A 27,207-nucleotide genomic window follows, 5' to 3' on the forward strand; every position below is an offset into this window, starting at 1 on the left:
GTTTGAAGGACACGCCGGCGCCCTGTGCCAGGACGGGAGCGATGCGGGCAGGGGCCGGCCCCGCCGGCACCGCACGGCTCAGCCCGGAGCCCTGCGAGAGATGCCCTCCGGGCCAGCCCGGCAGCCCCGCGGGGGTCCCGGTGCCCGCGGGGTCCCGGTGCCCGCGGGGTCCCGGTGCCGCGGGGCGCGCTCGCCGGGGGGCGCTGCGGGCCCGCGGAGCTGCGGCCGCGCCGGCCCCGCTCCGCCGTGCGCGCCAGCGCCTCTGGTCCGCCCCGAGGGAAAGGGGGAGCGGCAATGGGGAGGCAGCTAATCGCTCTCGAAAGAAGCAGCCATGGGGAGAAAGTCCGGGCGAGGTGCAGAGCCTTCTGCTCAGCAGCAACCGGGATGCGCGAGTGGCCGGATTGTTTGCCAGCGGAAGGAGAGCTGGTAAGGCGTGGGAGGCAGCTGGAGGTGGCACTGAGTGCATAGGCACACACATACACGTGCCCCTGTCTCAAGGGATGAGGACAGGAGCACAACAAAGTATGTTGCCGGCAATAATAATAATAATAATAATAATAATAATTTTTAAAGTATTATTTTCCTCGTCCCCGCAAAAGAAATTTGCGCGGCTTGACGTCGTCCCAGAAGAAAAAGCTGTTCGAAACAAGCCTCCCGCCCAAGCACCTCTCTTTCCACAAGAAGGGATGAGCGCTCACAAGCCTTCTCTCTGCGTCCCCGACACACAGGGCAGCCCCGAGGCTCCAGCCGGCAGCGGGGGCGGCTCCCAGCATCGCCTCCCTGGGGACCCCGACTTTGCGCAAGCGTCGGGGCTCCCCGTCTGCTTTTTGCACTTTGCAGAGCAGTATCGCTCAGGCTGAAAAGCAGAATTCTCCGACTGCCAAGATCAAGATTACTCCATAGGAGGTTGGTCCATTATTCAGCTCCTCACCGAGCCTTAGAGGCAATATAAATATGCTTCTTGAAAAATTTTGCCCTTCTCAAGAATACAGGTTCCCAGTTTGTTTCGAAATCCACAAGTGTAAAATGGAATTACCCTGTATTTGAAGTGCCCCACTAAAGCTCCTATCCACTTGCCATTATCCCCTATTTCCCTAATCCCTGTTTTAAAAAAGTAATTCCAAGTGGCAGTTAGAAAACCATAGAGCAGGAAACACAGTAATTGTCCTAAATAGCGCAGTTTTCCTCAATACACACCTTCCTGATGTGTAACAATTTCTCCATACACTTTAGCAAAAGACAGTTCTCTTAAAACTATGCCATAACAACAAGTGAAAAATTTGGGTTCTACTTTTGAAAGCAGATTTTGCAAAATGTACTCTCCTCCATGGAATTGTTGAGGAATTTTAAATATACATTTATGATTTAAAAAAAAAAAAAGGTGTAATGGAGTGAGCTTAGAAAGGGACCCCGATTGGTTCTAAGAAACATAAGATTATTCTGATACAGTGAAAGAGTTTTGTCATTTTACCATAAATCTGGCGAGAGCATGAGCAACTGCACACCTAATTTGCTCACACCTTTTCCCAGCTCCTTCTCTGCAAAAATAAACCAGAGGTCGCTTCACGGAATGTAGCTGAAATGTGGCAGGTTTTGGCAAGTGCATACTTACTTTCAGACACTCGTACTGAAAGATTTGTTGGACTGCATCAAGTATCCTTACTCCAACGCCTTTACAGCTGTGAACGTGTTGACGGCTGGATTAGCCACCACATCCACAAATAAAGCATTTCAGTTCTTCTTTTCTGCTTTCGCATTCCTAGACTGGAATCGAGGAGAAGTCAACACCTTTTTATTGCTGCTTAGTCTCGTCAGGCACAGGGCGAGGGTAGCAGGAAAGGCACTATCAGCAGGCAGAAATGAAGTGGCGTCTTACATCACTTCAGCTCCACACACCTCCCGTCACTGCTCTATTGAAAATTTAAACTGGAAAATGACAATAAAAAGCCGGAATAATGGGTAAAGCAGGACACGAAATTCGATAGACATTGCTACGAGCTTGAAGGGAAGCGACTTAAAAGGTCAGAGAGCAAACGGGAATGGCCACAATCATCTGAAGGCAGTTGGAAGGTAAGTTGATGGACACCGGTTTGACCTGCAGGTCAGCAAACTAGTTTAACTCTACCTTGATCTGCACAACGCAGAGACAAGTTCCCGGCTCCTATCAAGCAACTCAATGCCCTTATCTGGAAGGGTTTAGTAAAAGTAAATCCACTACAAAAAGGAGCTATTCAGCCTTCAAGTGCTGGGTTTTGCTGGTAAAAGAAAGGAAAAATATGTGTGTTCTCACACAGCCTGGATCCAAACTGGCAGCTCCCAAACAGCAGCAGCATACACTCCTCCCTGGGCCAAGGATGAGTTTTGCTGCTGGCTCTATCCCACTGCTAGACATTCCCGAGATGGAGCAACCAGTGCCCTAAAGAAACCATCAAGTTCCTGGACAACAGCATTTTGATAACGTTTTCTTTTCAGGTGGGTATCGGAGAAGCAGTATTAGAAGTTATCCTCTGCTCCATTGCCCTTTTTACTAGGTGCTCAGACCATTTCGTCGGGACCAAAATTTCCAAGTAACATAACCACTGCCTCTCACTCCCACTGGGGAAATTGGGTGTTGCTATACCACCCATGTTACATGGCATTAGAAAACAAAAAAAAAAAAAATCAGAGCAAACTGTTGCTTTGTTTCAGTAGCAAACTTTGCAGGTCTCTCCTGGTTGCGTTTGTAATGAAGAAAAATCCTAATGCAGCTCAGAAAAGGTCAACCAGAGCAACTCTTGTTTCTAGTGGTTGTTAACAGTCCCATCTAACCCCTATACCATGCAGAGGTCCAAAATCTTGAACGCATCTGGAGTTGACTGGTCTATGCATTTTTTTACCCTGCAGTTTAATACCTGTTGTTTAAGGTACTACCAACAACCATGTGTTTTACATGTGTGCACAAAAGAGGATTCTGCTATGCAGATTACATGCTCTAGCCCTAATTTTTCAGTGCCCCAACAGTGAGCATCACCTCCCTAGGTAACAGAAGAGATTTCCAAACAGAAACAACACGACCTCCACACGCTCCCCCATCCCCCCATCTCCCCAAAGAAGGTGGTAAAAGAAAGTGTTAGGAGTTTCAGGGGTTTGGTTTTGGTTTCGGTTTGGCGTTTTGGGGGGTTTTGCCAAAAAAGCTAAGCAAATGCACAATTGTGTTTGTATTGCTGTCCAGGGGGAGCTTGTGGAAAAGATTTAAAGGACCCAGCAAGGGCGGCAGCGCTTGACCGGCTGGCTGACAGCACCCCGCAGCCCCTGGAATTGCCCAGATTCCCGGTCCTGTGGGGAAAACGCCCCCGAACAAGAAGGGAGTTTTCACACACAACCGCGAAGTTTCCCAGCCCTGAGACCTGAAGAAGTTAGTGCTCGCTACGGCAATTACGCCCCCAGCCACAACCACCTCACCTCAAAACAAAAGCGGAGGACCACTTTTTCTTTTGTCTTTTAAAGCAATAATGACCCTCAGCGTTTCAATATTAAATCTCCTTTCACAATGGATCTGGCGTGATGTGAAAAATAATTTCAACGAGGAGGTACATGCAAAGCAGCTTCCCAAACATACTCAGATTTGTGAGAGGCACTGTAAAATTAGTCTGATAAAAACAAGCAATTTTCTAAAAAAATAGTTAATGTCTTTCATTTAGTTTCCTCTGATGGTGCATTTTAAAAAGCACGAAACAGAACAACTTACCCATTTTAATGCCTCAAAGCTGCTCTCAGTATGTGCTAAAATTTACGTTCGTTGTATGTTCACTTTTTTCTGAAACTCTAGAGAACAACTCATGCCATATTAGTTCAAAGTAAATCATTGACTGTAACGATGGACTTACAAAGAAGAAAAACAACTGGCTGACCTAAGGTAGAATGATTTTCTGGAGTTTATTAATACCATTTAAAATATTACAGATAAAAATCAATTACATTTCATGCATTTAAAATGCAAATCTAAAATGTTCCAGCGAAGGGCTTTTCATTTCAATGTGAAATATCCAAATTATTTCAACATTACAATGAGACAAGTTCAGTTTGCAGCATTGCAAACCGCTAATGTAGTGTCAGGAGTGTTTATTAACATTTATCAATATTATTTTCAGGAAATACACATAGGCCAACGTTAGTTCAGTTTCACTTGGACAGTTTATTTAATACATGGGTTGTGGCAAACCCACTTTATGAAATATAGGAGAACTCTCACCGTAACTATACCTGAACTGCCAGCAAATGCAAATAAGTACATGCTCCATTAAATTAAATGTCATTCAACATTTATCAAATATTGTTTGCTTAATTACAGTTGTATGCCTAGCTAAATTAATATTCAAGCAAAACCTATATTCTGAAGTGTGATTTGATGCACACTTCAAGAAAGGAGTCCAGAAAAAAAAATGCAGTGAACCAGGACTGCAACAAGAATGTTTTCTCGTGACAGGAAAAGAAATAAAAATTTAAAAGAAAAAAAAAAAGCTCAAGTGTACTTCAATATATTTTCAAATATTTACTGGAAGAAATTTACAAGAAAAATACTATACAAAATCGTCTCCTGGACAACTGCACCTCACACCGATATACTGGTGGAGTTTTATTTAATTGTTAGCTAATCTAGAACGATTTCCCAGTGGTACAAACCTATAGGTTCAGACGCATTTTACAAATATTTAATTTTCCTATTCCCCCCGGCCTCCCTTTTTTGGCATTGGAAATACATCTTCGCTTGAAACCCACGGTTCTTCTTCATCTGTCTGAAGTTAAAAAAAAATATACGACTTTCAACCTAATTATTTTCAACGTATTTCGCGATTCCTGCTCAAACGAGAATTATACAAATATGCTGGCAAACGCAGTGAAATTCGGACTCGAGGAGGTAAACGATTTGTTAAAATTGAAAAAAAAAAAATAATAATAAAGGGGGAAGGGAAATAAGCACACTGCCGCTCCGGGGAGCAGAGGGGCTCCGAGCAGGTGCCGGGATGGGAGCAGGTCCGGCTGGCAGCCCGGCGCTGTGCGGGGCACGGAGCGCGGCTGCCGTCGGAGGCCCGGCCGCGGAGCAGCCCCGGCCGCCTGCCCGCCCCGCCGGGCCCCGCGCCTGAACCGCTCCAGCGGCCGAGGGAGGGAGTACGGGACGGTTTCCAGCAGCAAAGCGAGAGGGGACGTGGGTGTTTTTTCCGCTCTAAAAGCAACACGAGGCGGGGGGCTCTGAAGGCGAAGGGGAAAGGAGGCGGCGGCGGGGCCGCCCCATGGGGGGTCGCGGCTCTCCGCCCTCGCCCAGCCGCTCCCCGGCCCCGTCGCGGGGCTTGCGCGGTCCGGCCGCACCGCCAGCCCCGTGCGGGGCTCCGGGAGCGCAGCGGGGCTGAGCGCTGTTCTTGCGGAGCCGTGCCAGCTACTTACGTGTCCGCGTCCCCGCCGCAGGGCTGCGCGCTCGGGGGGCTGCGCGACCAGGAGGGCGGCGGGACCGGGGGGCGCGACGGCCCCGAGCCTCCGCCTGTCACTCCAGGCCGTTGCGGTGGCCGGGCTCGGGGGGCGGCAGCAGCTCCGGGGAGTGGCAGGGAGGACTGCCTGCCGCGCTGTGCTCGCTGTCGGTGTCGCTGCCCTTCTTGCCGCCGGGGCCGGGGCCGCCGCCGGGGCCGCCGCCGCCGGGACCCCCGGCGCCTCCGGGGCCGCTGTGGGTCTTGACGTGCTTGCTGAGGTGGTCGCTGCGCATGAAGCGCTTGTTGCAGACGGGGCAGGCGAAGCGCTTCTCGCCCGTGTGGGTCCGCAGGTGCCGCTGCAGCTCGTCGGAGCGGGTGAAGCGCTTGCCGCAGAAGAGCCAGTTGCAGACGAAGGGCCGCTCGCCCGTGTGCCAGCGCAGGTGCGCCTTCAGGTGCGAGGTTTTGCCGTAGACCTTGCCGCAGCCGGGGATGTGGCAGCTGTGCAGCCCCTTGCGGCGCAGGCTGGCCCCCGCCGGCCCCAGCCGCTCGGCCTCCTGGCAGTTGGGGCAGTCGCAGGTGGCGCGCCCCGAGTAGCGGCGGGCGGAGGAGCGCGGGGAAGCGGCCAGCGGCGCGGCGGGGCCGCCGCCCAGCATGGAGCCCCCGGCGCCGGCCAGCGGCGAGGGGGCCGAGTCCGGGTAGGAGCCGGGCAGCACCGGCTTAAATCCGTCCATGAGATGCTGCCCGGCGGGGCTGAGGAGGTGCGAGGAGGCGCCGCTGCTGAAGGCCGAGTGGCCCAGGCCCGAATAATCCGAGTTGTAGCCGCCCAGTGGCGAGTGGAGCGAGGTCTGGAGTCCGCCGGGCGCCGGGTGCAGCGAGCCGGGCAGCGCGGCCGCACCGTTGGGGCTCTGCACGTCGATCCAGCCGGCGCCCACGTCCCACCAGCTGGAGGCGCCCGCTGAGCCAACCTCGCCGGCGCCGAGCCCCGGGTGCGAGGGCTTGAACCAGGACTCGTAGGGGTGCGCCATGCCCACCCGCGGGTAGATGCCCTGCAGCCCCTCCACCGACGTGTGCACCTTGGAGATGAAGACGGGCTGGTGCGCCGCCGCCTCCTGTCCCGCCGCCCCGCCGCCGCCGCCTCCGCCGCCGCCGCCGCCACCGGCGCTGCCCGGAGCCTGGAAGACGGAGTAGTCGTTGGCGAAGGGCGAGCTGGCGGCCGCCGCGCTGCTGGAGGTGAGGGAGAAGGCGCTGGAGCCCGGCGAGCCGCCGCAGCTGAACGAGTCCGAGACGAGGGCGGCCGCCGCCGCCGCCGCCGCTGCCGCCGCCGCCGAGGAGCCGTTCCGCGCCGCGCCCGCCACGCCGAAGCCCGGGAGGCCGGAGCCCACGGCGCCGCAGCTGCCCGCCGAGGCTGAGGAGGAGGAGCGTTTCCAGGGGTGGAAGCCTTTGCCGAAGGAGGACGCGCTGTCCGAAAGGGCGGACGGCGAGGGGCTGGGGCTGCCGATCTTGTTGCAGGTCGCGGCGAGCATGGCCAGCGGCGTGGAGCCTACCCGCGGTTCCTCCTGCGGGCACAGAGGGGAGAGGGCCGTCCCGCCGGCGTCAGGGATGGAGCGGCCACGCGCCGCCGCCCCGCGCCCCGCGCCCCGCGCCCCGCTCCGCTCCGCTCCGCCGCCCGGCCCCGGGCGCAAAGTTTCGCGACTCCCGCGGGAGGATCCCTTCGCTGGGGCCGGCACCACAGTTCTGCCTCCAAACGCCTACCGGGGCTTTTTTTCACCATCCAACTCCCCTCCCCCGAAGGAGCTCAGGAAGGGTTAAAAGGGGGAATTAAAAAACAGAGGGGAAAAAGTTGCGTCTGTTACCGTAGCTTTAGAGATGCCCCCGGCACGGCGGCAGCTACGTTTCAGCCTGCTCCCTTTCCCCGGGACGTGGCTGGTCCCCGTCCCTCAGGCCAGTAAGGCTGTTTTCTCAAATACAAAATCGCAGGACTATCAAATTACTGCCTTTTTTTTTTTTTTTCTTCTTTAAGCGTCTTTAAATCAGCTTAATTTACGTAGCAACGATAATGAAATACATATATAAATTTAACATATGTAAATATGTATGCATACACGAGTTGAACGTACCTGCTAGACACGGTGGGTTGGGTTATTTTAAAGGGAAATAAAAAGCCACAATCTGTTGCAAATTTTTAAAAAATTGCACGCAAAAAAAACCCCGATGGTGCTGGGTTTGGGATATTTTTTTTTGTTTGTTTGTTGTTTTGTTCTTCCAGCAGTCACATGTAAAGAAGAAAAGCCACTTCTTCGGGGGCACAGGAACAGTACAGCCCAGGCGCTGTAGGTTGTTTCTACAAATGCCCTTAAAACCTTTTCTTGCTCACTGAAAAGTGACTCTGCCCCCTTTTCCCCCTCTCACTCTTTCTTTTCACTTAAATTCACTTGTACTTAAGCTAAAAAAAGAAAAAAAAAGAAAAAAAAAGAAAAAAAAAAAACCCAGGCTGAATAGAGGAGACTGATAGCCCCGGTCAAGACAGGGGTTATTTTAACCCCCTCCAATCGACAATAAAAAGAAACCAATTAAACCAGCAAGAGAAAAAAATCCTTAGACTCACCCCTAGAAGTGAAGTTGCCATCACACAAAAGTGCCCTCCTCTCAGAGGATCTTTTTTATATTGATAAATCAGAGGCAGTGTTTTTTTTAGAGGTGTGCAATACAATGATCAGTTCCGCCCATTCCACCACAATTGTAGCTCCCTCGCCGGCTTTGAAGTGCCGCTGAGCCGCCGCCAGCCAATCGCCGCCACCGCCGCCTCGCTCGCCGACGTGACTGCGTGAAGTCAGCAGCGCCGTCGAGCCCGGCGGCCGAGCCCCGCCGCCGCTGATGACCTCACGCTCGCACGTCGGCGAGCCCGCGAGCTGCGGTCCCGGTCCGCAGGGACCGCTCGCCCCGGCTCGGGCTGCTCCGTCCCGGCCGCCCCTTTCCATCACCCCCCACCCCTGCGTGCGTGTTTGACAACAGTTGTTTTTGGTGTTGGGTTTTTTTTTATGTTTGAATTTTTATATCATAATGATCATCATCATAATCTCAGTCTTACTATGATTATGGGCACGGCGAGAGCGGTAGCATCCCGTTTCTCCACTAGACCCCCCCCTTTCCCCCTTCCCGATCCCTTCTGGTCAGCCCTTTTTTTCCCGTTGTCCCGGCAAGGAGAGGGAACACTTTAGGCCACGGCTGCCTGTCGTTCCCTCCCTTCTCGCCCTCCGCGCTTTCAGGCGTGATTCTTGGCGGTGGGGTTGCCCAGGCGGAGTCCACCCGGGCGGCACCGGCACAACCAGGGGCTGGCTTCCCACCGCCCCGTCCCCCTCGAAGGTGAGCGCTTTGCTCTCCTCGGCTCCTCGCCCAGCCCTGGGAGGCTGCGGGGAAGGGCAGAGCCCTCTCCCCCTGTCCCTGGGGGACCTCGCTCGGCCCGGCCCTGCTCGCCCAGGTGCTCTCTCCCCCGCGGGCTTTCCACGGCTTTGCTTAGCTTTCCAGGGGATGTTTTTCCTCTTTCTCCCGGCTTCGGTTTTGACCCGTTTCCGTGTCGTGGGGATATTGACTGTACATCATATCTATTGATCAAGGGAGTAATGTACATTATCATACTTTGAAGTAAGAGTGAAGTAAATTAATGAACTGCTTTCTTTCTCTGAAAGCTGACGCTTACCATAAATGTCGCGTTTCTCTCTGCGAGCTGCTCTGAATGATTTTAGCCTGTTGAGAAGGCGTGACAGGCCAGCCCAGAAGGAGGAAGGGGTGGGGGAAGGAGGGAACTCCGTTTAACAAATAAAAAAGAATTAACTTCATTGCTTTGGTCTCCTTCTATAATGATATTCATTTTACAGACCTAACGCACACTTGTTTAAATTTCGGGTTTAATTTAATCAATACTATCACCCGCAAAGAGGGGAAGAACATTTCCCGGAGATACTCCCTTATGTGAATGCTTATTAACTTTTTATCTCCACTTTCTTTATCTGCTGGAGATGGGGAGGAACTATTAAGACATAGATCAGAAAGCGTAAGAGCAAAACAAGCATCGTGAGCATTACATTTTAGATGAACACAAAATCGCATTTTGTGGTGTGCCAGGTTAGGTAAAAAGATCGACACGCATTCCTTTCAGCCCCAGAAAGTCTGAGAGACTTTGCCATACACCGGGGAAGTAGAAGCCTTTAGTGATATATCTCTTTTTAGGACAGCCTAGGCGGGTGGGTCTTCAATTCGCATCCGTATTTTGTCTGCACTTGTCTGCCCAGAGGAAACGTGTCCTTTTTTGATCTTTTCGTGTTTGTTTGTTCCGATGCTTGCCTTGACTCCTTTGATTTGTGGTCGAAAATCCTAAATTTTCAGTGCGCTTTTCCTTTAAAAGCACCGTGTGGGAAATTATGAAAAACTCGTTGTAAAAATAGTCGTGGGAGTCTTTACAAGGGAACTCAACTGAGAGGGAGGAAAAAAAAAAAGGCAGATACATCAGAACAGAAATCACAAAACTCCTGCCAGTGGGCATCCTCCTGCTACTCTGATAATTTCCCCGAAACTGGAAAAGCAGCAACTTCTGAACTTTGAGAGCGGTGAGCTGATATTTTCTGAATTGGCCACGGAAACATCTGTAACCTTCCTCCTTTGTATACATTGCCTGCTGGGCAAAGGATTTAAGCAAGCTTACAATTTTGTTTGCATTTGCCTTATTGACCACTGCACTTAAGGGTGCAGTACATCAACATAATATGCAGGTGGGGGCGGGGCGGGGGGTGCCAGCAAAGAGAGGTTTCCAGAAATTAATTAAAACTTTTTTCCCCCTCCCCATTTGAAGTTTAATGTACGGGAGGAGATAAATGTTCGTGCCGTTTCTTGAAAACCTGTGGGATCCACTCTCAATAAAGCTAAAATCTATTAGCATTCTGTATGCATCTGCAGCATAAATTTCATTTGAATTTCAAATTTAATAAACCAGGAGGTTTTTAATCATCCCTGGTTTTATTTGTTTGATATTAACATGCTTATTGACCGGGTCTGTTGACCAGTTTGATCATTACAGGACAGCAAAAAGTTAATTAAAACGACCACAGCTCCTTAATCATATCATCTGTCTCATCCATGTCGCTCCCTTTATTACAGCCTATGATGGATAGTCTCCCAGATTAATTTCTCTGTTTCTTCGATTTGGACAACAGCTTTTTGGACCTAATTTACATCCTGGGAACAACTTGCTCAAGTCTACCTAACATCTTGAGCCTACAATGTAGATTAGCAATCTCGGAACTTTAGACACAACGATAGCTGTCGCTAACCTTTCGGGAAGGGGGGTGGATTTTCTTGGAGCATACCCCGATTCTCCGCGCTGCGACCGGCAAGCGGACAGAGATGGATAGACCCTTGTACCAGAGGTCCTCGCCTGTCTACAGGGTGTAGAGGGGGATTTCTCTTTGAGGAAACAGAGGTCTGTGCTATTTGAAAAGGCGTAGCTGGAAAGATTAAACTGCAGGCTGACCACGCCGTGTGCTGAACGTCCGTGTGAGCGAGGGAAAGCGTTTCACGCCACCCTTGCGCCAATTCAGGGGCACACGGGTGGCAGCCAGACTCTCCTGTCGCCTTCCTGGCCGTGCGGCTCCGCTCCGCCGTCTGTCAAGCGTCCAGCCCGGAGCAAGGCTCGCTCCTGGGCGTGCAGCGGCTCCAGCTCCGCTCCCGTGGCCATGGGGGAAAGCCTTGTGCTCGCCCTCCCTGGGCTCTGTGCTCTGGAAAAGGCTGAGTTGCCCCCGTGTTTGCCCCACAGCCCCCTGGGCTGGGTAGGTGGGGGCCAGGAGGTGTCCCCTTCGCCCGACACCTTCACCTAGAGTCTGTCATCTGGAAGATTTACGGAGGGGTGTCAAAAAACTCTCCCGGCTCTCGAGGGCTCGGCTTGTTCGGGGAGCGGAGAAAGGGGAATAGGACATAAACCAGACAAAACGGCCACCAGGCAGAAGGGACCGTGCTGTGCCTGGCGGCCACTGAGCAAACAGGGTGGCTGATGTCTTTCTTTAACCTCTACCTGCCCCTCTGCATTGCTGTGCTTTACCTGGGACGTTTCCCTCACTGCCTCACCGGGCATTTCCTTGGGACCGGAGCTCCCTGTCGGGCACGGGGGGCAGCGCGGCGGGAGAGGACAGTGCGTGTGCGCCGGTGCCTCCACCTATTGCCCATGTGGGTTTTTTCTTCCGTCGGTGTAAACGTGCCCCAGGTACCCGCCAGCCCTGCCGGTGTCCCCGTCCCGCTGCCTGGAGCGGCCTGGCTGCTCCTCCGCGCAGCCGGCGGGGAGGCGCCCGGCAGAGCCCGGGCTTCTCTCTGCAGAGGGTACACGCCGACCTGTCTGCAGCCGGCGGAGGGGATTCACGGTTCACTTCGACGTCTTTCCTCGTTTGTTTGTTTATTTGTCTGGATCTGTGCTACAAAAAAAAAAAAAAAAAAAAAAAAAAAAAAAAAAAAAGGCAGCAGCTAGCTGCGTCTCGGAAAGGTCCCTGTAATTAAATTAGTCCGGGAAGACACCGTGCACATGCTGGTGTGTGCATGCCTGGGGAGGGAGAGGAAGAGGCACCTTCACACCCACTCTGTTTACATCGCCGGTGCGCGCCTCGATCCGATCCTCATCTCCTCCTTCTTCTCCCCGTTTCTCTCCCTGCCCTCCCCCCGCACCCCCACCCCCGCTCTCCCGGTACGCTATCGCCGTGCACGCTTCGGCTCCTGGGCGGTCATGTAAGTACCGGGGGCGCCGGCGGCGAGAGCGGCGCCCGGGCTGAGCGAGCCGGCACCGGGCGGGGCAGAGCGCGGAGCCCCCGCCGCCGCTCCTTCGCTCCTGCCCAGAATAGATTTGTTTAAGCTGCTTTCTGGGTTTTTTTCCTATTATATATCACCTTCTCCCAGGCACCACTTACAGTTAAAAACTACTAAATTCCTCTCCTCAGCGGTATTGATTTCTTTTCATTCTGCTCCGTTAGGAGAGGAGGTAATGCTTCCAGATTACCCCGCGTCTCCTCCAGACGGCTGACAATTGCAATCGCAGTTTCGGGAAGATAAATGTTACTTTGGGAATTGTGCTTAATTACAAATAATCTAGGAGCTGCTCCGGGTCCGATGGTTTAGCCACACGTGTTCAAATCATAGTACAAGCTTTTCAAGAGGATGCCAAGATATAGTAACCGTTTGGAAAATCGGTGTGTAAGACAGGACGTTCCCATTAAACGGGCTGCCTGAAGCTGGGTCACGCCCCGAAATACATGCTATTTATATATAAACATACAAATATATAAATGTATATACACATGGGCGCCTGTGGATATGTAAGCGTATATAAACGTGTGACAGACACTCGCATATGCAAATCCCAAACCATCTAAAATCAAAGCCTGCAGAGACCATAGAAGAAAAGGAAAGCTTTCTATGCATGTATGTATGTATGTACGTATGTATTTCTTTGTTCTCCCAATTGCACAGAAGTGTCAATATGGAAAAAAAAATTAAAACATTTTTGCTTCCTGCTGTTTGTGGAGTGGAAGGATCCCTGGTTCTCCAGGAAAGACGTACCTTCGAAGCACTGTGCCAGGAAGGTTTTGCCCTCGTCCGTTCACACACTCAGTGTGCACCACAGCCGTCTCCTGAATGCAGAACTCCTGCGATTTGACTGGAGAGACCCTAATATTGATATATTTACTGTTCCTCTTACAATGTAGCTGCCACCTTTCCCTGTCGCTATTTGCCTATATGGCAGAGCAATTAGGTCACCCCCTCGCTCCCTCTCCCCCCTCCTTCCCCAGCAGCCTTATTAACTTCGGGGGAGGGGGGCAGACGAGCAGCGGGAGGGAGGCAAGGTGGTGAACAGGTTATTCTCTTAACCCGACCTGGCTGCAGGAGCGAGATGAGCAACACTGAACAGATGTCCCCATTTAAGCCATTCTTTTCCCACATGCCTGCTGGATGCTGCCAGGGCGCAGGAAGCTTGCTGCAGACCTGGCCCATTCCCGGCCATTATGGCCAAGTTATTCTGGACCAGTGAGCACGAACAAAATGGGCTTCAGATCGCGTGCTTGAGAATAATTCGACTCCAAGCCCTGGAAGAGCCCCCTCCCCCCATTTTTTTAAGTGTTGGGGGGTGGACAGGGACGTGTCTCAGCTCTGATCGTAGCAGAAGAACTTCTCAAAAGCCCCTTCCCCCTCCCTCTCTTCGGCAAATATGGTATAATTTACAGAGCAACTTAATAATCCGAGGGCCACCGCAAAAGCCCTTTGCGTTGTAAACCGCTTCTAATTACCTGCCAGAGCAATTAGCTGACTATCACGAAGAAATTAGATCGCTCAATGTAGCATAAATAATGCGAATAATTTTGTAAGGAGAATGGAAAGCGAGACCTGGTGTTTCTTTATAAGGAAATAACACCTCGTACTGTACGAACCCTACATGAACACATATTAATGTCTAGGCATGCACGGAAATGAATCCGAACATGAACCCTCTGGTTTAGATTCAGCACTTTCTTCATTTACATATGCGGGGTGAAAGTCGGCTTCCAGGCGTTTAGATACAGAGCTCTTCCAGATCACAGTAATTAACACATAGCGACTTCAATAGGAAAACCTGTTTTCCAGATGATTTTCACAATGCAGCTTTATGTCTCATTTGGCAGTTTAAATAGCTGGAGTTGTTTTCTGGCTGCATCTCCACTATCATCTGTTGAGCATATTTTGCCTAGAATATTGACCAAAACTTCCGAACCCATTTTTTTTTTAACATAGATGACTAATATACTGGACATGCCTAGAGTTTTCTAGAGGTTTGGGGTTTTTTTCTTCATATGGTTAGTTCGTTGAGAAAATGTTATGAATCGCCTTATAAGTTCATGCTATTTAACAGCTATTATTTTCTTCTTTCTGCATTTCACCTTGAAGGATCGCAAGCCTTTACTCCATTTTCAATCCTTGAATATTTGATCTCAAGAGGAAAGCGCTTTTATACAGTTTAAAATTTACAGGTAGTAGACAGTCTGCAGGGATTTAAATGTATAACAATCAGGCTATTAAATTTAAATATTGACGAAATATTTGTTCACGCTGCTGGATCTACAGCTGCGGAATTGAGGAAGGAGTTTGTGCCCAGGAGCGTCGTGTAATGAAAGTGCCTTTACAGATGAATTCAGCTAAAGTGGATTGAATTTGTTTCTGTTGTGTTTCCCCCTCTACCCCCGCCCCCGTACTGAGAAAAGTGCTAGTCATAAAGCTAGACGTGAAGGTGCCTGATCGTGGTGAAGATCATCCCAGCCCAAAGTACAGCTGTTCACTGCTCGCAGGAGCTCAGGGATTTAGCGTAACTCGTTAGGAGTGCTCCGGGCTAAGGATAAACACAATTAATTCGGTTTATCTTTGGTAAATAGGAGCAGCAGTGTATACTGTGATTCTTTAAATGCGTCTTCGAAGGGGGGCAAAAAGCCGAGTGTATGATCAGATCTTTCATAACTTTTCAGAGCGTCTCTCTCTTCAGGCTCGAGCACTAACGCAGCAGATAGATATTAAGTGACTCGTCAGACACCCTTGTCCCCAGGTTGTCTCCGAAAAGCTGGAATTTTCACTGAACGCGGTTTCTAAGCTTCTCCAGGTCTGAAGGGGACTGCTCAGCTGTTCCGTAGCCCCCACGCAGCACACTCAGAATTGTACAGCATGTTTAACGATTCTTGCTCGTCGGCTAATTAGAGAGGGCTTTGAAGCTCCATTACCGGCAACAAAATTATTGCGGTCAGTTTAGGCCAAATTCTGCGGTCCTTAATGGAGCGAAACTCCCATTGAAGTCAATGGGACAGAAGTCAATGGACGTTGTGCTCTATTAAGGAGCACAGAATGTGTCCCTTTGTGATTTAGAGATTAAAAATCGGTATCGGTAAAAAGTTAAGACGGTCGCACTCCCGAGGCAGGATCTCACCCGCGCCCCGGGTAGGGCTCGATCCCTTTCCACCGGGCGGGCTGAGCCCCGCGGCTCCCCAGGGACGAAGCCGAGGGCAGGATCGGTGCCGGGGGTTATTAATCATCGACCGGGGCCGGACAAAAGAGCTTTTCCGGCGGTTCTGAAAGGACTAAAACTTCGCTCTCCCGGGGACTTCAGCCCCCCGGGGCCGGCGGGACTGTCAGCGCTGTGGGAGGAATTCGGTCCCTCCCGCGGCCCCGGCGCTCCGCTGTCCCCTGGCGCGGAGGGGGCGTCCCCTCCTCCCCCTCCGCGGCGCTCTGTCCCTCCGCTCGCCGTGGCTGACGTCCCCAGTCACCGAGCAAGGAGGTTCGCTTCCCGAGGGAGGCTTTGCCTGCCGAGAGTCCTGCAGGAGGACACAGGAAGCGGCTCCTTCAGAGCCCGCAAGCAGCACACACACCGTTTGGACACCAGCACAGCAGGGGTTGGGAAGTCCCTTTCCTAACCCTGACCACCCATCCGCTGCTATCGACGTGATCTGACAGCTAAACTCTGAGCTCGGGTTTAAGGTGCAGCTTTGGGCTAACCCTTGATCTCTCAAATGGAGTTTGGTTGTGCATTATTTAAAATCTCCTTATTATGGAGGCGAAATAGCACTGGACAAGCGGAAAAGCCCATTTTACAAAACTGAAGGAAATGCGGCAGATCACTGAAATATGACTATAGTTCGATATCCTTCCTCTTTGAGACAGAAGAGGGGTGGGACATAGAGATCTTCCTTTCTTCTTGTTATTGCCCTAGTGGAAAGTAAAAACCTCCAGGAAAACTTCACAGCGTTTTTCTCAGAACGCAGAGGATCAGCGCACACAGCTGATCCTCTAGGAAGCTGTGCACAATTAAGACTCATTTTCTTTCTGCTGGAACAATTAATTGTACAAATGAAAGGTCAGGCATGTGCTTTTCCCATGTTTATCAACCACAATAATGAGCCCCTTCTATTTTTTCCCCAGTGCATTATATTGCAATAAAGCGCTATCGCAATGCTGTCTCTCTGGGTAAACATCTTCAAGGGCGATGCGGCGGAGGCGAGCGGTGCGTATATGTATGTAGGCACATATATTTAAGAAGGACGCAGTGGCCGAAGCGAAAGCAGATGCGAGATGTGAGAAGCGAGGGTTTCCCCAGCCCCGCTGTTCCCGCATACGGGGACGACGGAAAGGCGCCCCTTTCCCGGGAGCGCTCCCGGAGTGCCGCCGGCAGGGGCTGGCTGAGCCCGGAGGGACAGTCCTACCTCCCGGTGTTTCTCCGTTCCTCCCGGTTTGGGTTACTTTTGTAGAGGGAGGGACTCCTCCTACTTCTCCGAGGATCCAAATCACCTCGGCAAATTCTTCTCGCTTGCCTCCACATCACAAATCCACCCCCGAAGAGATAGGCTGGCAACACCTCCATATCCATGACATTACACGATTCTTCTGCTCACATCTTCAAGAATACACCAAGTACCTGCCAATTCCAAAAAATTCAAGGAGCTCCACTTTTTTCATGCCAGCTTAGCACGGTGTGGATTCATTGACTACATATAGTAGCAACCTTTGGAACACAAGAATGATATTCTATATTTTCACCAGCAGGTTCACTTATTTTTCCTGTTACTTGGGGAACAGGCAAGTCACCCACTGGGATTGTGTTTGGGGGAGCACAACTAGTGTTGGCAAGGTGTTTTTCTCTCAGCTGATACATTACCCTACATGCAGGTATCCAGGACATCTCCCCCGTATAATGTCCTCCTTAACCTCATTCTGCCCATGCTCACAATGGACAAATTTTTCACTCCTGACCTGTGTGAGGCGATGGAATAGAATAACCCTACTAAAGCAGCCTAAAATGCTGTGTTGTGTCTGTCCGTGTGACCAGGTCTACTTTGATTATTTTATCATGTTGGCCTAAGATACCCAGAAGGTTTCTCAGAAGGGTCAGTCTCCATTAGGACCCAAAACATGGGTCTGTTTCTCTTTGGGTAGGAATCATTGCCCTATTTCTTGCAATGTTTGTAAGACGGTGCCCGGTGTATACCTGGCAATCGTGGACAGACAAGTTTGGTTTAAACCAGCAGGAGGCTCTGAATGCCTTAAGCTGCCATTTGGATTCAGCGTCACTACTGTAACCAACCCAAGAGAAACATCCATCCGGAAGGGGAAGAGCTCTGCTGGGCAGGACGCAACGTGGCCTCTTGAAGGAGCTGAAGTAGTGACAGCACTGCATCCCATGAGACCGAGTCCAAAGAGAACGTGCAGACTGAGATTTCAGATCCAGTGGATGCAGAGCTGTGATATCTGCCCAAGCAGAAGCCAACGCCATTGCTCCTGGGGTGTGTAGCTAGCTGTGTAGCAACTGCTCTGTGTCAGTTATATGGTAAAAGGCCAGAATGATTCCTGGTAGAAAATCTCATTGCTTCTCTGAAAGGATGCTCGTTTTTGTGCAAACGTAAATTGTTCTTCAAACACTGAGCAGTCTCAGATGAAGTTTACTGTAGTGGCCTGTTAATAAATGGTAACGATGCAAGTACTGACTTTTGCCTCAGCAGGATGGAGGGTTGTCCCTAAGCTGGGAACAACACTGAGCTAAGCACTTGGGCCACGCCGACGTGGCCGGGCCAAAAGCATGGGGAAGCACCCCTATCCCCGTGGGAGGGATTCCTGAGTTCCGGCAGAGAGCCTGGGCTTCCCTGACAGACCGCAGACCCCGTCTCCCAAATTATAGCCACGCACGCAGGCCACTGCCCCTGTACGTAAAGCCCAGACCCCGCGGCGTGCCCAGAGCGGGCACACGCGTGTGCCCAGCCCGCCGCCGGAGCCCCCCGAGCGCCTGCGGGCAGCCCGAGCCCGCGGGCACGGCCCGAGCCCCCGCACGGGCACGGCCCGAGCCCCCGCACGGCCCGAGCTCCCGCACGCCGCCTCCCCCCGATCGCGGCCGCCCCTGACAGGCCGGGCGGGCGCCGCACAAAAGGCGCGGGCGGGCGCGGCCCTCCCCGCCCGGCCCTCCCCGCCCGCCCCGCTCCGCCCCGCCCGCCCCGCTCCGCCCCCGCCGCGGCGGCCGCGCCCGCACGGGCGGCAGCGCTCGGGGCCGCGGCGCTCCCGCCGCCAGCAAACCCGAGCCTTGCTTTCCCACAGCGAGCAGAGCTTGCACAGGTGCACAGCAGTAAAGCACACGCCTCCTGCGCTCGGGTTCAGTGTCCTGATAGCAAATCGGAAGGAACCCTTTGACTAGGAAAGGTGTTTAATCGGACCTTAGCTTGTACGTAGACTCTATTTTTCAGACACTGCAATTCAAAATTAACTTTCATGGCATAAACTACTTTTTCCCCCTTAGATGTTCCTGGCTAATGAAAAATGAATAGTGCTGTAAAGAACGGCCCTTTAAATATCTGTTCATATCATGCTATATTAAAAGTAGATAAAAGGGATATCAAATGCTAAATGGATTTTCTGAAATGGCTGAAGTCCATTCGTTGGTAATTAGAAATCTGTTTACACCAAAAAATTCTCTCATAGGCAGAAAGTTTAAAGTACTTTTTTATTAGGATGCAGTCAGTGTTTTATATATGATAGCAATAAGCAGTAATTAGATATTGCACAGATTTCAGGATGGCTTCAAGTATGAATTTAGGAACCTGGTATGTTCAGTAGTAAAGACATATTTCATTCCATGGGGAAAAGTGACATTAAGTCTATGCTACATTTTTGTGGAATTACTGTTTCCACAGAATCATTCAACAGACATCATGTTAGTAGTTATTAATTTATTCATCTACTTTCACTATGCTAGGAATACTGCCTTCAACTGTTAAAGAAGCAGCTGGCTTTTTTATACAAATAAACTGGGCTCTGAGACTGTCAATCTTCTTTGTTTGACAGAGAGGAGTTCCTGCCCACACTGAAAGAATAGCTCAACATCTGTCATCCCATTCTCTGTGATGGCCCAAAATCAGGAAGACTACATCTGTCCTCTTCCTTTCAGATACTTCTGGGAGAGAGAGGTAGGAGGACTGTGTATTTGGCCAGTGTGTTCATCAAGCATTGAGCAAGTCTCTACAAGCCCTTTCATGTAATTGTATTGTTTTTCCGCTGCTTGAATAGTAGAATTTGCAGTGTGGAAAGTCTTTGGAATTTTGATCCTCCTATGAGGTTTTTTTTTTTTTTTATTTTGTTGGTTTTAGTTTAGTCTGCATTTGTTAATAAAACATATTTTAATTGTAATTAAATTGTTTAGCAATAATTTATACCTAGGCATGTGGTCCATGGACATGTAAATTGAAGATATACACATGAACGAGCACAAAGCAGGAAATTCTTATTCTTTCAGGTTAGGAATTACACTACAGTGCTGAATGATGGAGGAAGATTAAAATGAGGGATGTAATTTAGCTTATTCCTTGCAAGCTCAAAAGTGGCATCTTTTGACATAACTGTGTGTGGAGCAGAGGAGAAGGAGAAACAGTGGAGGAGGAAGAGAAGGGGATGGAAGAGGCTGGGAAGAATGTATTATTATGTAACAGAAATGCTTAACCTCATTATCTCTGGTTTAAAGCCAGCAAATTTTGTCAAAAGCAAAAAGAAGCAAATGAACAAACAGAAAAAACCCTAAATTCCTGAACTCAGAATAGAAATTAAAGTAATTTTTAAAGTAATTGCAATGTCCTCTTCTAGCTGTAGGCAAACTAGTGGTCAATAGTAGAATGTGCATTCCTTTTCTTATCATAATTAAGAGCTGCTGTGATGAACCTTGGAGTCCCATCCAGCAGCAGTTGTGTGAAGCACACACCTCTGTGACCTACAATTTCAGCTTCACAGTTCAAAGATTTGGGGAAAGCATGAAGTGCAAAGTGCTCGGAGGGATTCAGGCATTGTGACATTCAGCTCTGCTGTCCAGGGGGATCCACCCTCTGAAGTCAGGCTGTCAGGCTGTCAGGCTGTCTGTCAGGTGCCTGGTGACAGTCAGGCTGTGATGACATTGGTGATTCTGATTTGGCTTACACCCATACTGTCACTGAAAGAATCTCTCCACAGCTCAGTCACACTGTTACCTGCTGCTCAGATTCTTAGAGCTCTAACCTCTGTTTATCTGGTCTTCTTAAAAGAATGCAGAAAGGAGGCAGTTTTCTTAGTAAGGCTGGCTCATGGATCCATTTAACATTCAACTGATTCATTAAACATTTTCTAAATAAAAATAAATGAATTACATTTTCCACAGAAATGCCAGTCTAATCTCAAGGCATTTACCCATATCAAGTCCTAGAACGAGACCTTACTAGACTGTATCAGATTATACTTAAGTGAGATTTTAATGTGTCACCACTAATTGCAAATATGGCACTAAGTTTGCATAAAAAGACCAAAAGGTTTTTTTTTTTAAATTTAATTTAATTTTATTATTATTACTATTTACAGATAGAAGAATGATCTTGGTTCCAGAGCTGGACCAATCCAGAAAAGAATCCCACAGAAACAGGAAAATCTCCTGCACTACAGAAGAGAATAATAAAAAATGAGATCCTATTTTCCTCCAGTCTCTATGGTTCAGGAACTAAAAATTCCACCTTCCATTTCCTCTGTTTCTTTTCATGTGCATACCAAACTTGTCTCTGCTCTATGTGGTGTGACATACTCATCTTCATCCAGGCCCCCAGATTTTTTGGAGACAGGAAGTGATTCCTGCCTCCAAGGTCTCTGGTTTCCATAGTTTTGGAATCTTAGAGATGGAGTGAAGATATTAGTCAAAAGAACAATAGCTTAAAGGAAGAAAAAAGACTTGCTAGACTGCCCAAAAAGTGAATATCTTCCTGCATGTGTCTGCTGGGGGAAAAAGCATATAACTGAATTGTTTGTTGGCCTTCTGTCATTGCTCAGAAAAGACAGTCCTGTCGGCTGACATATTTAGAAACTGAACTAAGCCAACCCTGGCCTGGAAATTCCATTTTCCAATAGAAGTGTTCCAGTAAGTTTTCTCCAGATCACTGTGTATAGGAGTTTTCCTGTGCTTTGTAACAGAAGGCAAGCAAACCATTGCCAATTCTACATGGCCTTCTCATGAGACGATAGAGATTAAATATTTTACATTTTCCTTCTGGTTTATGAGTTTGCGGTGTACACTCATTTTATGCCTTCTTTTTTTGTGAAACAGTGCAGAATAGAATTTGGTTTTGTTGTGTGCCTTTTTAATGAGAGCTGCGAATTTTGCAACAACATTTTCTTCTGAGGTCTATAGCTTGAAAAAAACCACGAAATGTAGTGACACAATAAAATTGCAAGAGTTATAAACATTGTAACTAGCCTTGGGGATGTTTTGACTGAGCCCCTCCTCCAAATCTTTTCAAGGAAGCAGATCCTGAAAGTTAATAAGCTTAGGAAGATTTTAATGAGTACATAGACACTGAAGCAACTCAGAGAATTTGCCTTTGTCTTATGAAAAGGGATCACAATTAAACTCCTTATTACTTATGACATGTAGTTTGTGCTTTGGATTGGTAACCTTCAAAGGTATGTTATGATTTGTTAAATTATGTGAAATAGGTAGAGAAAAATTAGCAGCCTTTAACGACCTGGCCAATACTGTCACTCTGTCAGATTCCAGAAAATCACTGTTGAAGTAAGGAGCAACATTGCCATTTATTACATCAGAATCCAATGAAATAAAATTCACTTTCTCATAATGACAGAATAAAAAATAATGTAACACAGAAAACAACGTGGTTACTCTGATCTGCATGCAGATACAAGTCAACAGTATTCAAACATCTGATGCTTGGATGGTTTTGTGATGGATTTCTGGCTTGGATTGCAGAATGGCTTCTGAGACCCTTTAGTACCCATACTATCCCACAGCCTGAGCTGTGCCATGAGCTGTCCTCTTGCTGTCTCTGTGATCCCACTGACAGTCTAACACACTGAGGACTGTAACACTCACCCACTGGATTGCTCCAACCCTAATCCAATCCAGTGTATTCTGTGCTAAAATGCAGACAGCAGCTGATTCTAGGAACTGATACACTCTCTCCACCCCTGTCTTTGCTTTATCAAGCAATTTTGCTGCTGAGGTGAGGTACCTCCCTCTCAGAAGAAGAAGATGCTATCACCTCCAAGTTTAAGACTGTATTTTGTTTTTGACCACATAATTTATTTAATAATTAAATTATGGTCTCAACAGCATGAAAATAGATCTCTTATAAAAAGAGGAGCCTTTGATTCCAAAGATAATTTGGTGTCTAGGCCTTTTAAGGAGAGGAAAGCAAAAGTTGAGTGCCAACTGTATTGTTAATCCTGAACTTTACAAAGAGAGTCTCTACACAAAATAGTGAGCAGGCAGGGACCACCTTTAGGGACATGTGTCATGGGTGGTTGCACAGGTCACCACAACGCAGGGTCGCTATTCACACAGAGTGAGAATGTTGCAGTGTCATGCCTGTGCTGCTGATTCAGCTCCTTATCAGCTCCTGGCTTGGAGCTTTGATAGCTGATGTGACAAACCATAAATAATGGAGGGTCAAGCTGAGCAATGTTGTTCACTCTGACCTTCTAATACTTCTGGCTTATTAGATCAGTCATTAGTGTTTCAACAGGCTGCTGAGAAACAGAGTACAGTGCCTTTAGCTGCCAAATCCTCCCCTATTCACAGGCAGCCTCTCTGTGTAGGTATTAAATACATCCCAGGGAAAAAAGTCATATGCTCCTTGAAAGGAAATCAATTTATAAAATAGGGTGAAAATCGCAGAATAGCCAAATATAGAATATGGCCATGTATAAAGAGAATCTATCAGCAAAAAGCCCCAGTCTATTACCACCCCCTGGAGCCCCTCCAAACAAAAAAAAAGCTCAATATTTATCAGGGCAAATCCTTTTTTTTTTTTTTTACCAAAAGGGATATGAGTAATAGTGTAAGAAAAGAAGGCAATGAAGACAGTCAGAATCGGACAAGGAATAAATATACTGTCACTGGCCAACCTTTGCCTCCTCCAAAGTTCTGAAGTTGAGGAAGCTCAATAGTTTCTACTTTAAGGCTCTGTATCTATAATGTTGTTAATTTTTCCATTAAAACTGTGAAAGTTTCCATACCAGTGGTCTGCCAAATCTTAAAACTTCAAAATAGTTTAAAGAAAAAAATAATTCAAAATTCAAAATCTCGTAAGTTCCAAAATTAATTTTATAAGCAAGCATATTTTAGCTAATTTTAAGAGTTCTTTTACAATTATTTTCTTGAATACATCTAAATGGGCTTAAAAAAGGAAGATATAGGATCATAAGTGCTATACTAGAAGGAGAAAGACACACCATTAGCACAAACTCCTGTCAAGATTTGCCTCAAGATTTTATGGCTGCTTAAACAAACAGGGCTAGATGCCATGTACACTCCTGCCACGGGTTTATATGGAGCTCCATGACCACCAGTGCTGTTGTCTCTATGTTATCTTGCCTTATAGGAGGTGATATTGTCAATCATGAGCTGACATCCATGCCAAAGAGCCACCCTGAGCAACAGTGTTGCTCTACACAGCAAAAATCGTGTTTTGTTTTTTAAAAAAGAAAGGGTTAAAAAACTGTATACTAAAAATTAGTATAAAAAAACCTTTGAAGATTGTGCATTCAACTGAGCAATTGGAAATGGACAGAATTAAGCTTTCCTTGCCAGCCCTAAGTGTCCTCCTTTCATGCTATGTATCAGTCTTAAAATTAACAATATTTTTTTTTCTTTTTTTTTCCTACAGCTTTCACACTTTGTCAGGCACAGGGGTTTCCTGGGGTACTGTAACATAGAAGGCTATCATCTGCTCGAGTAACATGAAAAATTGAGAAGCTGCCATAAATGAAACTCTCTTCTGAAAACTGCTCTATGTTATGATGGATAAAAGGATTCTCCTGGAACTGTAGCTCCAGAAGTGAACACCCATCTATCCTGATTTTCTCTCTTTTGTAGTCTCGTGTTCCTCATGTGATTCAAGTGAAGTTTTATAGGTGGAATGCACTTGTGTATTCCTTATTTCCTGAGTGCACAACTTCATACACTCAGGACTGATTCACAGAAATGCTGAGTGCTCACAGATGCTGCCAAAATAAATGGGACCTATGCTTTAGACGTATAAAATACTATAAAAATGCTAAGCATCTTGGAAAATCTAGCTCTGAGAGCACATTATATTGAGGACCCCAAATTAGTAGATATTTTTATCAGTCTTGGCCATAATGGCTCAGCCCTTCACTTCCATATCTATAAAGTGAGTCTAATAGTACAGTCTCACTTCTCAGGTTTGAAGGTAAATTAATTAGTATTTCGGAAGCACTCAGAAACCCTACTAGAGAATGCTACAGAAGCACCCATAAGATATTAATAATTCAGTATTCCACACAGGGTTTGAATGATGTGCAGTGAGGAAGGCATGGAGCTACATATTGAGTGATAAGAATAAAAAGAATATTGAACAGCTGCTCACTCCGGGAGCATCGTCCATCCTATGAACTGAATGATGTATGTGCCTCTGCAGTTAAAGACTTATTATCATGCATATGTGCAATGAGCTCGAATTAAAGTTGCAAAAGCAAGCTTAATTCTGATTTTTCTGAAGTTGAGGGGGCTTAAATTTGCAACATGCACATACTTTCAATGTAAATATTTTGTGTGATCACCTCTGTATTTTCGTGCTTTCCTTCTGAAGACATGAAAAGTTTCCTGTGTCAATGAACACTTACATAAAGCATTCATATGGCCTGGGTCACTCTGGGAACAGATGCATTGATTTTCCAGGGACCAACACCAGGGGCAAGTTTGGCTTGAACCATCTTCTTTGTCTGATTGTGTAATTTTGTAGTGGCTGCTGGGTAGAAGTGAGGCATTAAATGTGTACAGGGACAGAGCAGCAAGCTTGTCTTTTGGCTTTACTGTGTGTCAGGTTTTTTTTGGTGGTTAATGTAGCATTGAGAGAATCACATAAACTTCCATCCCAGAAATGAAGTTATTGCCAAGGCAAAAATTCCTATATTTACATATAAATATCCCCATTCAGCATGACTGAATACCTTTCTCATTTGTAATGAAGTAGCAACATCCACAACAATCAAATTCTAAGACAGAGATGTTAGATTAAACTGACTGTACGTATCTTTGGATGTAAACCCAATCTTTCAGAAATTCTACCTGATCCAAATGAATAATCCTTACTAAACATGTTCAATACTTACTAAACATGTTCTGAATTATGACCAGATTTCTACATAAGATTACTTGATCTCAGCAAAAGACCTCTGTAATACAGAAAAAAGACTGCTGGCTCCTTCTGTCTCACTCAAGGATGTAGGTCCATTTTTAGTATGTCATCTATGTTTAGATCAAAGGCTTGGATTTTCCCAGTGACCTGAAGCAGTCAGTGGACATTGTGACCTTCTGTTATTTGTGACCAAACCACAATCCAGTCTTTTTAAACCTGTCATCTACTTTTCGCTTTGAGTCCTGGAAAGAACGAGAGTGGTATTTTAAATTTTGTTTTGCTGGTCATGTGATGACAATTAAAAATATCTGCTTCTCCCTTTTCTTTATTCTCATTTTATCCTAGATTTCATAACAAATATATTGGGTTCCTAACTAGATGTAGTTCTGTTCCACATCATATTTTCTTGTTGTGCTAACTCAAAGACTATTTCAGAGAAAACTGTATCATCGCTTGTCAGGAGGAAATTTAAAATATTAAATAATATTTTTTTAAAGCAAGCTCTTAACTTTGCTTGCACTTCTAAATGCTTTTCTGGACATAGATACATTTCTGAGGAGAAAGCAGCATTGTTTATTTACACAACTCTCTCTTCTCCTTTTTTTTTTTTCCAGAAACATAACTTATTATCTACTCCAAGATTAAAAGCATTCTAAACCATATCAGCTGCGAGAAATAGCTATCTTGTTGATTTTCAGAAAGTCTACAATACTCCATCTAATGTATTCAATGAATTATTTATTTCTTAAAGAGATACAATAAATCTTCACCTACTGTATTTGATGATTTTCATAGCAGGAATAATAAGTAATATGATTTGAGTGTGATTGGAACCAGGTACCAGGAGGGGGGAAGGGAGGTCAATTTAGACAATTTACCAAGCACATTGAAAGACAGTGCATCTGTAAAGATACTGGACATTGCTACTCATTTAAAGTTTCCAGGGGAAGAAGTTGACGTATTTCCATCAAAAATAAAGACCAGTAATTACTCAAATACTTATATTTTAAAGGAGCAGCTTAGGTGCAAAAGCACAATGGTGATGTTCAGTGTCATTGTTCCCTGTCACATTGGAGTGAATCTGAGTAATTCCATTGATTTCAGTGGACTTTCATTGGGCTAACTGAGAATAGAATCTGACTCCATGTTAGCTGGGGATGGGGAAAGTGACAGGAATATAAATAACTCCAGATAAGTATTTGAATTACAAATACTCTGCAACATGGTTTCTATCTGCTAAGACTCGTCATACCAAGTCATGAAAGTTCTGGATACATCTTCTCCCGTTTAGTTCATACAGTAAAAAAAAAGATAAAAAAATAAAGCACTGCTCAGTGGGCAGCTGTTTTTGATGATGTTATTATATATTGTTGATCTCATGCTCTGAAGCATCCATCAGAGGATCTCTAGAGTACCTCAGAATGTGCTGTCCCGTTCAGACCTTGAATCAACCAAAAGTTATAGCTTAGTTGTTTTTTATTTGGCAGGTCATGAGAGGAGTTGGTGAGTCCCCTGTCCCACTGCTGTGTGGATGCACAGTAACAAACAGCTGAACAAACAGT

At 47.4% G+C, this 27,207-nt stretch overlaps 1 protein-coding gene and 1 long non-coding RNA gene across 3 annotated transcripts; one reads left to right on the forward strand and one right to left on the reverse strand.

Annotated features, from left to right (window-relative positions):
* Positions 1-3,687: 3,687 nt before the first annotated feature.
* SP8 (Sp8 transcription factor) lies at positions 3,688-8,165 on the reverse strand. 2 transcript variants are annotated; one of them, XM_064411925.1, is made up of 2 exons: positions 8,047-8,165; positions 3,688-6,997 (listed from the first exon to the last, which is right to left on the reverse strand). In XM_064411925.1, exons 1-2 carry the CDS (start codon positions 8,065-8,067, stop codon positions 5,519-5,521), a joined length of 1,500 nt encoding a protein of 499 aa, XP_064267995.1. In that variant the 5' UTR covers positions 8,068-8,165; the 3' UTR covers positions 3,688-5,518. The 2 variants fall into 2 exon arrangements, with proteins under 2 accessions (XP_064267995.1, XP_064268006.1); XM_064411936.1 differs by lacking the exon at positions 8,047-8,165 and adding an exon at positions 7,559-8,040.
* A 3,773-nt stretch (positions 8,166-11,938) lies between these two features.
* Positions 11,939-24,774, forward strand: LOC135287395 (uncharacterized). The gene is made up of 3 exons (XR_010351084.1): positions 11,939-12,203; positions 19,308-19,429; positions 24,152-24,774. It is a non-coding gene; the product is annotated as an uncharacterized LOC135287395 (long non-coding RNA).
* Positions 24,775-27,207: the final 2,433 nt, after the last annotated feature.

The sequence above is a fragment of the Passer domesticus genome, chromosome 1, assembly GCF_036417665.1.
Source record: "Passer domesticus isolate bPasDom1 chromosome 1, bPasDom1.hap1, whole genome shotgun sequence".
Classification (NCBI taxonomy): Eukaryota; Metazoa; Chordata; class Aves; order Passeriformes; family Passeridae; genus Passer; species Passer domesticus.

What these genes read in the sequence shown, in the direction of transcription:
- SP8 (XM_064411925.1), bottom strand. Translation starts at nt 8,067, where the DNA reads ATGGCAACTTCACTTCTAGGG. An exon ending in TGGCAACTTCACTTCTAGGG is followed by an intron (nt 6,998 to 8,046) that starts GTGAGTCTAAGG and finishes CTGTGCCCGCAG; the next exon opens with GAGGAACCGCGGGTAGGCTC.